At 40.4% G+C, this 12,391-nt stretch overlaps 1 protein-coding gene across 4 annotated transcripts in view; it reads left to right on the forward strand.

The window, feature by feature from the left end:
• SMOC1 (SPARC related modular calcium binding 1) overlaps positions 1–12,391 on the forward strand; it is a 119,494-nt gene that overhangs the window by 38,954 nt on the left and 68,149 nt on the right. For all 4 annotated transcript variants that reach the window (XM_065754635.1, XM_065754618.1, XM_065754609.1 and 1 more), the window contains exons 2-3: positions 430–601; positions 6,570–6,682. In XM_065754635.1, the coding sequence (XP_065610707.1) occupies positions 430–601; positions 6,570–6,682 (285 nt within the window). The remainder of the gene's footprint in view (positions 1–429; positions 602–6,569; positions 6,683–12,391) is intronic.

Genomic DNA, 12,391 nt, shown 5'->3' on the forward strand with positions numbered 1-12,391 from the left:
GGTTCCTCCATCCTTGGTGATGGGTTTCTTACGCCTCTGACTAAAGTTGTCTTGTACCAGATGCTGTTTGTGTCAGGGCACTGGGCAAGCTGGGCTGATGTGACTCAGTATTGCCCTTCCCGTGTGGGTTGTGTTTGGCTTTGCACATCTTGTGTTTTCAGAGGTGAGGCAGAGTGAGTAATGTTTCCCTTCTATTAAAGAAAATGGAATGGCAAAGACCCTTGAAAAAAAATTAAAAAAATATATGTGTTTCATTTTAAGTTCCCTTCAGGCAAAGTCAGCTTTGGTAGGCAGCTTAAACTGTATTACAGGCTATATTGATATTGTCATAAAAACAAAGCGTGCTGTGCTGTGTTTTGGGAAACTAAACAAAATCAATGTCTTTCTTTTTCCTCCCACTCTCCCTCCCTTTTTTTTCATCTCCTTCAGTTTTTAATAAGCGACCGTGACAGAGACCCTCAGTGTAACCTGCATTGCTCCAGGTCCCAGTCCAAACCCCTCTGTGCCTCCGATGGCCGAACGTATGAGTCCATGTGCGACTACCAGCGAGCCAAGTGCCAGGAGTCCAGCCTGAGCGTGACACATCGTGGCCGGTGCAAAGGTAGGTGGACTTCAAACCCCTTTGAGTGGGGGAGTGGCAGTCCTACCCACTAACAGACTAGTTGCTTGAGTTTGTTACCATGTACTGTGAGAAAACTGATTTAAATTATGTGTCGATGTGAGCACGGATATCTGAATCTGAGATGTAGATGGCCGAGGTAAGAACTAATTAAATTACCAATGAAAGAGGTCAAGAGAGGCAGGGACACCACAGAAGAAGGCCCCAAATATGTGTCCGTGGAGCAGAATGAGTTGAATTGTGGAAATGCAAAGTCAGATCCTGAAAGAGGGAGTTTTCCTTGCTACTGCGCCAAAGAGAAACTAGGTTACCTTTGGGCAGTAGGAATGTGGAATGAGGAAGAATGTGCAAGTGCATTAGTTGCACAAGCCTGAGAAAGGACCTTTTCACTGTGCTGAGCTAAAGACGACAGAATGCATGCAAGTCTTTACATGGCTTCTGCCGTTACACCTTTACTTAAAAGTGAGAATATTGTCTTTCTGTTCAGCATTTCTTTTGCATAGCACAGAGATGAAGCTGCAACTTTTTTATTTTAGGAATGTTGGTGTCTTGTCACACAAACGGTTTATGTCTGCAGTGAAGTGAAAAATTGAGTGCATTTTCTGAGAGCACCATTGACTCAGAGGGCAGATGGCACAGATGTTTTTAGCAATTGGTTGAAAGTGACAGGAGAAACATTAATATCCCTGTGGAAGGATAAATAGGCATATGTTTAAGCCTGACTTATTTATGAAAATTCTTTGATTTGTTTGATTTTTTTTCCTATTTTAAAAATGTATTTTTAAATTGCTGTCAGAAGTGCTTGTTCTAAACTGGAAATATCTTTTCAATGTATTGACAAGTTGTATAGTTTAGGTGAATTGTCAGTATGACCTCCAGTATTGCTGACTTTTAAATGGATGAAAAAAGCTTACTTGTATGATTTTTCTTAGAACTGCTGGATTGTTTTACATCAGCTTCTTTCCTACAGCAGGATGGCTTAAATAAAGATAAAAGAAAACCCCAATTCCATACTGCAACTAGCACAGAAACTGTAATGTAGTACAGCAATGTGTAAAAAAGTTGTTTTTTTGCAAATGGGGAAAATGCTGATTGGAAAACTGTGTGGTCTATCATGATTGCAAGGGCTTCCAGAGAAATAACTATATTTATTCTCTTAAGCACAGGTGAACCTTACTTTTCGTGCTTAGACAACTGAAATGTTTAGTTGAAACTGCGTTCTCCTTTCCCTTTTCCCGTTACCCAATTTCACTGTGCAGCCACTTAATAATGTGGCGGTGTTTGACAACCACAAGTCTTGCTTTTAGGCCACTGTCTAACACCCAAGTGAATCTCTGGGAAGTAGAAATATTTTTTTAACTATTATATTTAATTTTGCTGGTGCTGCAAAAGTACTTTATTTTTCTAGTCACGATGGGAATATGGCCTCTGCTTGTGCATAGAGATCACTGTTCTTGCAAATGCAGACAGTTGCAAGACAGGTGTGCCTATCTACAGGTCTGTATCTTGTGTTCTCAATAAGGGAATTATCACCAGTAGTTCTTGAGCACGTTCTACCAGTGGCAGTGGAGCCCCAGGTTCATGCTTAACAGCCTTTGTTCTTTCTGCATGATAACTGTGTTCTGCAAAGGAACTCCTATAGACCTAGAAGGGATCCAGAAGGCCATCCCAGTAGACACCAAGTTATATTGGGTATCTGTGTTTTAAGTACCTAAGTTCAGTGCTAACTGGCTAAAGAGCAAAAGGTGTAACTCTTGAGCAAAAGATCTAACTGGCGTAGGAACTTGTTTGCTTTATTTAATTAAAAAAAGGAGATGGAATGTATTCTGAAGGTTTCCGTTTAGATTTATAGTGATTGGTTTTGAAAGTGGTGATACAGAGCTTGTTCTGCAATCACAGGTCACTGTGTAGGATGAATCTCTCTGTAAATTACTGGTGGGAATTGTAACAGAGGTCTTCAGCCCGTATTCCTGGGAGACCTTGGTGAACACAACTTTGGCTAGCGTGCTGGAAAGGGAGATCTCATTGTGACTAGTGACGTGATGTTTGAAAGGTCCATTTTCCTCTATGCACAGTTCTCTCTGGGAAGGAAATTTTTTTTAGATTTACTAGATTAATATTATTCTTATGAAGTTCTTTGAACTTTCTTATTCCCATTGAAGGGTAGAAAAAAAAAGCCCCTTTTTCTCAAAATCTGATATTTTCAATCCTTTTTCAAATCTTTGCATGTTTTTAGATCTGCTCCAAATAAAGTAGGGAGCAGCAGTGGTGTCTGGATATCAAAGAAGCAGCAAAGTGTGTCAGCATGGAAGGAAACATGTTGGAGACTGCAGGACTATAGAAATGAAATGAAAACAATTGGAGTGTGGAGAATGACTGACATTGTGTGAGACAGATGAGCACATTTTTGTAGTTGGCTTAGCTTCCATTTTTGCCTATTTTGTGTAAAGACAGATCATTGGCTGGAGAAAACGGATATGAATCTGCTGATTTCAAAATAGTTGGGCTGTCTCATGTCTGATGGGGGTCTGGCTTGTATGTGAGACAGTTACCTAATGCAACTATTAATAGTTCAAAAGCTGTTTGGATCAATTTTTGCCCTTAGGGCTTTTGATAAAAACAAAACTAAATAGCTAGATTTTTGTGGTTACTTAGTATAGATTAGCTGCTAGTGCTCTGTAGGTGCCTGAAGATGTTTTGTTCTGTATTATTAGGATACCTTTAGTCCTCATACCATGATGCTGTGTGGTTTCAGAACTGCCTCTACCTGTTGAAGAGAGGATGCTGGAATTCTTGGGACCTATTCAGGAGTGCACTGTGTATATTATGAGGGACATGGTGGTCTGGTTTGAATAAACTATTCATGGATAAGATCAGCCATGGTAACCAGCCAACTTCATTGCAAAATCCAAAATTGTGTGCACCTGTATTCTGCAGATTAGACCCCAGATGTCAGAAACATCACGTGTAGTTGAGTCTTGTGGTTGCCAACTAATAGCCTGAGAATGAATTTTCTTTAGAAGGCAGCTTTCTGAGCTGCATTGAAACTATCTGAAGTTTGAAGACATTTTAAGTAAAATTATTTAACAGCTTGGTTTTTTAGAAACCATCCTGGTTTCTTCTTTTTTTTTTCCTTTTTTTTTTTTTTTCACCTTACTTATGGAAGGGAAGAAGGTCTTCTTTAGTCTGTCTGGGCTGTAAAACTGGAATGCAGTAATGACATTCTGTTTTATAAACTTGGTGTTTGATAATTCTGAGAACATTTTTAAGAAAAGAAAGTGCTGAAATGCTTGATTAAGCAATGCAGGATAGGGTACGTGAGCCTACATCATAGCATCAGGCTTTAGTGAAATTTGTAATGCATCTTATATTTGGGGTGAGCCATTTGGCAGCTACTTTTTAATGCTTGGCACTTATGTAATATTTTATATTTTCTAATTAATAAAGCAAAAATAGCAAGGTGAAGTAATCCCACTGAAATCACGTGTTATTGCAAACATAAAAATACCAGTCTGTGTAGTGAGGAAGGGAAGGATTGATTGTCCTTTTAAAAATGAATGGGTAAATGTTGATATTAAAGGCACTATTCTTACTGGAACTGATCTGTGAAACAACAGACAAAAAGATAGCAGCATACACATGCCTTTTTTGCCTGTGCAGTAGAGTTGATTATTCCAAGTCAAGACTGTAAGAGGTCTGGTATGACCTTTGGAAATCAATGAGGGAGGATGGGAGAAATAAATTAGTGCTGAGTGTTCCTGAAGAGGAGAAAAAATTGCCATCTTTTCTGTGCTTCTTCAGCAGCAATTTCTGAAAGATGCCTCTTGAGCAAAAGGTTGAATTGTGAAAGAAGATGTTGCAACAGTGATGGGCTCTTAAACTCTTTGTTGGAGTGGTGGTGTGCTACACAATGTGGTCAACTGTGTGAAAGAAGAGTTTGATCTGTAAAGACCTGTTAAAATTGCTAGAAAGGGCAGAGCAACTTCAGTGTACTGTTTAAAGCATCTTTTTACTGTGAGGGCTTGGTTTTGTGTGCATCAGATGGACTGAATAAAGATTGGAGATGACTGTCCTCTCCCCAGGCTCTTAGCATCTTCATGCTACAAGGGTACCACAAAAGATTTGCTCCTACCATCATGGTGAAGCATCAAGTTTCAGTTATGTAGGCAGTGCTTTGTGTGAGGCTTAAGTGTACTGACACTTAAGTAGATGCTATGTGGAAGTGCTTTACACTTCTGTTTGATAATCTCCTATGTCATGCTAGGCAAGATAAGGCTCCTAAGCTTGAACAAGAGATCTCTAGGTGATGGTTAGGTATTTAGTCAGCAGCATTGCTAGTGCTTCTTTTCCAGCAGAAGAAACTAGCATGTAGCTTGCAAACCTGTCCTCCAGTGGAGGGAGGTATGCAAACAAAATCTTGTTGTCTGGTGACTTTTGCACCCGAAAATTGAAATTCCAGCCTCCATGTTATATCAAGGCTAATTTAATCAGAAAATGACCAAAATAAAGCCTACTACTGCTTCTCAAAATTCAGTGTAAATTTAAGACGCTCTGACTTTTTTTAAACTCTGTAATAACCTTAGTCTTCTTATGAATTCATCTTAGGTCCACCTGAGATAGAAGGCCTGTTTGCTGAGGGCATTGTGCAAACAACTTCCAAACAAGTTACAATGTAAATGTGAGAGTTACATAGGATCAGTGAGGATACAGAGTCGTAGGGGGCTGAGGTCTCTGCTTGTTGGTCAATGGCAGAACTGATGCAGGCCTTGCTTTGTAACCCAGTGCTTAAGCTACAGGTATCTGTGCTGAATACTTCTGCTGCAAATAATGATCTTTTTTTTTCTTTGTTTTTTCAGACAGAAGGGGATTGATTTCCATAATTTCATAAGACTTCTGAAATACTTACTGGAGAGTGTGTTAATGTGATAGGTTCAAAATGAAGTTGCATAGACGATGTTAGCAAACCTGACGCTTAGTTTCTCGACTCATCAATTTGTGTGAAGTGCTCTTTTTTGCACTGAAAATCTTTCAGTCTGTGGATGCTTGTGAAAAGGAAGGAGGTGCTGGTCCCTGTGTCAGTCCCATAGAAGCAGATGTTTGCTCTTTTCCTTCTTTAAAGACTGAACAGCAACACTGTTAAACATTGTGCTTTTGAATGCAAACACAGAGTCAATCTATATCTGTGTGGGACAGAACTCTCCTCTTTGACCCATCAGTCAGTCCTGTCTGGGCCTACATTCCATAAAGGTGCTCTAGACTTGGAAGGGGTTAAGGTCATGCTACATGCAGCCATCATCTGAAATAAGTGCAGAACTGAGTTCTTAACCCCTTCAAGCTCAACTCGCAGAGCAATATTTGTTTAGTGTCAGAGTCGTTGATATGAGGAGCTGTAATGCATGCCTAGCTGTGAGCTATGGGACTAGAGGTAGAATTTGAGTTTGAGTAAGCCACAGACAGTGACATGTCTGCCTTATATGAACCACATGAAGGTGAAAACTTAGCTGAGTGACTGGTTATTTTAGCACTTAGCTGGGAGAATTGCTCTGAGAATCTTTGCTGGGGCCATTCCTTCTTTCACACTGTTTGCTTCTCAGCCTAAATTATTCAGTTTATGCTAAGTTACAGGCTGCTAACAATAGAACAAACACAACTTCCTCCAGAAGGACCTTTCATTGTGTAAATATTATGCATGGAAGAAGCCTCAAATGTCCTTGGATGACCATAAATACTACTGCCAAGAGGAACTGGGCAGCTCCTCATTAACTGGCTCAAAGTTTGACGCTATAGATGTGTCTTTGGGAGTCATCACTGCTTACTCTATAGTAATGGTTGTTGATGTCTTTTTTTTTTTTTTTTTTTTCTCAGCAGCATTGTGCATCTGGAAGCCATGAAGAATCCAAATGGTTATTTGCAATTATTTGCAAAATGGGGTTTGCTTCTCTTTTTGTAGATGCCGGCCAAAGCAAGTGTCGATTAGAGAGAGCTCAAGCACTGGAACAGGCAAAGAAGCCCCAGGAAGCAGTCTTCATCCCAGAATGCAATGAGGATGGATCATTCACACAGGTAAAGTTTCCAGTCTTCCTTCAGGCAGGCTCTCAGAGGCTGCAAGGGATTTACTGCTAAGGTGTGAGCCAAGTGCGAACGGCAATGTGGGTACACAGTCTGATTCAGTTACTAAGGTGAAAGTGTTGAAAGCTGAGGACTTGTTCAATCAATAGGACAGTTTGATTCAATCGCCATCTGTTCCATAAGACACTTACATATATGATGGTATCTACCTCCAGTGTAGAACAAAAGCAAATCTATGCTGGAAGTTGCAGGGGAGGCCAAGTTTTCTCTGAAGATGAGCTGGAAAGTGCATTTTGACTCACACAGAACAGGGTGAGTCAAGCTTACTCTGCTTTTACCTGTGCTTCTTCTGTCTCAGCATAAGAGTTGTCTACTGAGCTTCTTCCCTCTGTATGGCACTTCTTACTCTTGCTTTCTGTTCTTTGCCCTATTGTGGTTTGAGAGTCTAGAAACTAAGCAATGAGAATTGTTTGGGGTTTCTGATTAAGTATTTACTTGCTGGAAGTAAGTGATATGCTGGGTTAGTAGACTGTTTTATAAGTTGCTTCTCTTGAGAAACAGCTATCCCATGCAGGGAAGCAGGGGAGGCTCATTGTTTGTTGGCCTTTAATGTCTGTGCAAAATCAGTAGTCAGTGTTGGTTGGTAACTGAAAATAAGTGACTTCACAAATAGTTCAACTGAGAGAGGTCCTGCAGGTTCCCAGAGAAGCTGGAATAGTTGTGGGAAAAGGAAAGCACTCATGAAGGAAATTTGGAGAGGAAGAGTGGTCTGCTAATCATATAATGGTTTGGGTTGGAAGGGACCTTAGGGATCATCTAGTCCACCCCCCCCTCCTGTGGGCAGGGACACCTTTCACTAGATTGGGTTGCTCAAAGCCCCATCCAACCTTGCCTTGAACACTTCCAGTGATGGGACATTGCCAAGGCAGGGTAGAAATGTGCAATGTTATTTGGCTTTGTTACTGCTGGCATGTTAAGGTAGTGTTCTAGTGCTGACTGAACTGGATGTTAAAAATTGTTCATGTGCCATTCCCTGGCAGATAGGAGAGGTAATCAGATCTCAAAAACCCAGATTCTGTATCTTTGGTGGCTTTGTGAGCTTGGGTAAATCATGCAACATTTTGTCATAGCTTCCCTATATCTAGACTGTTCTATACATCTTGTGACTGAGAAATCTGAGGATTGAGTAGTTATTGTTGTTTACAAAGTCTTTGGAAAGTTATAAAAAAAAATCCAAAGTAAAATCAATATTGGCTTCAAAAACATGAGAAGCTGAGAAAGCTTTGGGGCTGGTTCAGAAACTCAGCAATGCCTGGGGAAAAAGGAAAGATTTTTTTTATGTTAGCCCATGAAAAATCTGTATACCGTCTCAGCCTTACCCTCCCATTATCTATTGCGTAGGAGTGTTTTTGTTTTGTTATTTTGTTTTGTTGTTGTTGTTGTTGTTTTTGTTTGTTTGTTTTCCACGGTGAATTGGGGAAAGTTTTAACCATCGTGCCAACTCTGCATACTTCTTTGGAGCAGCATCATATCAACGTGCAGTATGGAGCATCTTGGCAAGGTGGGAGTAAGAGATGTGGCCACATTTTCTTAAAATCTAACTACAGCCTCAACCAATTGTTGAAATTGGATTTTGTGCAGTTGCTCAGGTTATGTTGGCACTGGAATTGGAATACTTATAAAAACCTAACATAGCAGCCAACTAATTGTTCCATGTTGAACTTTATAGTTCAAGAAGAAGGGAGTAAGGAAAGCTGAATTTTCAGTTTGTCAGCTGTCCATCGGCCTCTTGGAGAGGTGAATCCTAGTAAGCTAGAATGAGGGTGAAGTCGATAAAGCTTTATATTAGACAGGTTTAGGTGGTAGATAGGTACTGGCATCTAGGTTGTGGAGCAGTTACTGAGCCTTTTTTTCTGCACATTCTCTGGCCACTGTGGTTTGTCAGTGTTCTCAGTGGAGGAGCAGTATGAAACTGCTTAGCGAAATTGTGTACTCTGATCTGATGGCCAAGTTATGTTTTACATTCTTCCTTTATTTAGCTCTGTCTGTGAACATGAAAATTCTTCTGTTTTACCTAGCACGTGGAGGAAAGCCCATGATCACTTTGCAACTGGCATTAACTGAAATTCATATCATTCTTTGGATCTTAATGCCCTGCATTCCATACCTCAGGAGCAAGCTATGTCGGTTGTATTGCAAGATTTAAGGTCGTTGTCCCTGCTGAAGATGTGAATGAAAAACAATGGCCGAGGAAGTTAACTGGTTTCAATCTGCATTTGAGCCAAACGCCTCTGGTTCAAATTAATATAACTTGATTTTAAAAGCATGATTAAAAAGTAGAATTTTGGTAAACAGTATAAACAGCTTTTGCTTCCAGCAGCTCACAAATAGATCTGGTTTGTTGGAGGTTGTTTGGACACTGCATCTCTTTAGCAGAGAATTGGCACCCCCGGGTTCAGCTCTGCAGAAGAGCTGTGTAGGCTGGTTCTTCAAGTGCCTGGGGCCTTGCAGAAGTCAGATCTGTGCTGTTATTAGTTTATTCTGGTTCAGTACCGCCTGAGTGGCTCCATTCAAACTCCAGAATCTCATCTGGGAAGTTTACACAGTGTAGCATCTTTCAGTGATGTTTTTAGAAGGAATATCCAGTAAGATCTTCAGCTTTGGATCCCTTTCCCAACAAGAATCTAACCAGTTACATGCATTTCAGGGTATGCCCTGTACTTGGACTTGTCTGGGGGAGACTTTTTAGCAATTTCATCCTGATCATGTAACTTTTATTGCAGACGTATTTAAGGTGAAAGAAAATTTTTGATGAGAGGGATAAAATATGCATGTGTACTCATAGAATATCAGATGTCTTGCTTGTTACAGCACTCACAGATCTTGAGCTGAGCCTCTCCCTTGTAGACACATACATAGCATGTAGATGCCTGAGCCAACATCACTGTCCTTGCCATCAGACTTCAGAATATCTGTTTTTGTTTCTTTAATGAGTGGAAATTCATGAAATTCTTGTGGGAGCAAGAGACAGAAACAGTGCAGGTTTGGAAGCTGCTTTTGGTAGTGCTAACAGTATGTTCTCAGAACCTTCTTGATGTTTACCAGATTGAGCTGTTGATTTTGTTTCATCATCATCCTCTTGATTAGAAACCAAATTGGTATCATATGTTGCACAATGGATAAACACAGAAAACGGTGCTAAGTGAGGCTTTTTGAGGCAGCTCATGTCTACACTTTCTTGCTCCTTGAATTTCAAACAGAAAAAATGGATTGAGTTTGGGGGCTGGATGTACCACACTTCAGATGAGTCTATAGGCTCTAGAACAGGGCATGGCTGCTCTGGTGTTGTGCCCCCTGCAATATGTGCTGTACAGGGAGCAGCTAGCAAGGGGGGGACCTTGCTGGTATTAGTTCTTCCTGCTTTCCTGCAGAAGAACTGGCTCAAAGACCAAACAGTTGGATGGAGTAGCAGTGGTAAAAAGGAGGAGGGCCTGAGGGCAAAGACTTTGCTTCAGTTTATGTTTAAACACTTTGAAGGAATCCTGTATGTCTTACATGCATTCCTATAGACTCTTTTCATAGTCTGTAAAATCTAGACTGAAAAGAATTATTGCCACCAGGTATATTGATGGATGTCCAATTTTCCTTGGCAGGGCTACTTCTAATGAATTTTGTGTACTTCATGAAAGGGAGCAGCCACCTGTTGATTTCTTACTTTTCATAAATGTACCTATGCACCATGTCTGCTGCTTCCCTTATTCTAGGAGTTTGTGCATTGCCAACACCTTATCAAGCCTCCCTTTTAGCACTGCTTGTACATCTAAAAATGTAATGTGGATCTTCAGTGTGGGAGAGGTGGTGGTGTTGAAGGCACAATAAAATGACTGTATGTAGGGGCAGACCTGGTGAATTGCTCTGGAAAATGCAGTAAGGCTATTTCTTTGTATTTCAGTCACTGTGTGAGGAATATATATATTACTTATATAACAAGCACTCAGTGATTAATCAGTAAGCAGGCAGATAAAATTTGAGTTATTCAGAACATAAGGATGTTTGTTTGATAGGAGTAATTTGATTAATTGTACAACACTGAGGTCATGTTCTGTTGTGCAGAATTGGACATGGCTAAAACCAGTTTCTGTTCCCAAGACTGGCTCTCTCCGTTTTGTTGTTATGCTGTATTTTGCATAAATGCCATTCTCTTTCCATCTTTCCATGCTGCACTTAACCTGCTGTGATCTGTTCTTCATAAACAACAGGCTCTATTGGGTAATCTGCACACTTTCTTTTGCTGCCTGGTGCCATTGGGCTTGTTGCCATGGGCTGAGAGAGACTTGCATTCTTCATAGTTTTCCCCCCAAGCAGTTTTTTTTTTTTTATAATAAAAAAAAAGGTTGCTGAGGTTTTAAACAGAATGAGTTTCAGACAAATGAATATGAACATGAATAATGTTAACCTTACTCTGAGGGTGTAGTCTTGTGTGGCTTTTTATGATGTCTTGCTATTTTGCCACCTCCTTCCACTGTTTAGCTTTGTTGTATTTTTTTTTTTCAAGACCAACTGCAAGTGGCTGAGATATAAATATATATTTATGGCATTTCTTCAAGGAAGAACCAGTTTAGAGAGTAAAGGAAAATAATTTTAAAACATGAGTGGAAAACTGTATGGAAAGTGACAGTATAAGATCATTATCCTTAACATTTAAAGAGTCACTTTTTGCTTCTGAAAGGATCAGTGTGTCTTTAGCTGGGGGTTGCACTCCTGCTAAAAGTGATATCTGTGCAGAGTGTGTATCTTGGCACTTCTCTTGAGCGTGGCTGACATGCTTTTGTCACAAATCGCTTTTCCCCAATTACATTAATAGTGAAATCGCCGTAAAGCAAATGTTTCTTGAACAGTGCATAGATGTGAGGAAGGGTGCTGCAGAAAGCCTTGGTGGGAATGTGGGAATGTGTCTGTGCAATGTCATTTGGAAAGAGTTAAATGTGAGAGGGAGACAGAAAAAATGATGAGAGCGCTTTAAGGGATTGAAATCCCAAAGAAGCTCAAACTTAAGTTGTAGGCTGATTGCTCCCTAAAACTGTCAGTAAAGGAAAGGCATGCTTCTGACAAAGGTCAGCTGACAGCCTAGAAGAAAGAAGGACACAGACCAGGTCTTAAGCAGTCCTGCACGATATTTAAGCCAGAGCAAAGGTTCCATCACTGGGGATAAGGATAAATAATCAGCCCCTTGATTTGCCTTTTCAAAAAAGCTGAGAAGGGAAGATGTAGCTTGCTTGTTAAGAATGCTTGTGAGCCTGATTCTGGCTTTTCCACTGAGATGCTGAAGAAACACAAACACAAGTGGCTTTTTCTCTCAGGAATTAAGAGGCAGAGGTGTCTGCCAGTGACCGTAGTTTTAATGTTTTCATATTGTAATGAACATGATGAAGGCAGGTGTTCATTGATGCAGCCAGTGACTAGTGTGGTAGCTGCTGGCTAGTTTCACACATTGTGATGGCACAGGGGAATAAGAAGCTGCTGCCAGACTCTTAATTTGGGCAATGGCAGCAGAGCAATTTTTGTTGAGCTTATCCTTTGAGCTTTTCATCATTCCATTGAAGCTCCACTAAGGTGACATACCTCTCACCCCAAAAATATGAAAGGGGTGTTCCTCTGTGTATTCAGGGATGCAGATGCTCACAGGGCTTTAAATCAGATTTT

This window comes from Cyrtonyx montezumae, unplaced genomic scaffold (genome assembly GCF_038088225.1).
Source record: "Cyrtonyx montezumae isolate F1298 unplaced genomic scaffold, pur_monq_1.0 scaffold_10, whole genome shotgun sequence".
In the NCBI taxonomy this organism is placed as follows: Eukaryota; Metazoa; Chordata; class Aves; order Galliformes; family Odontophoridae; genus Cyrtonyx; species Cyrtonyx montezumae.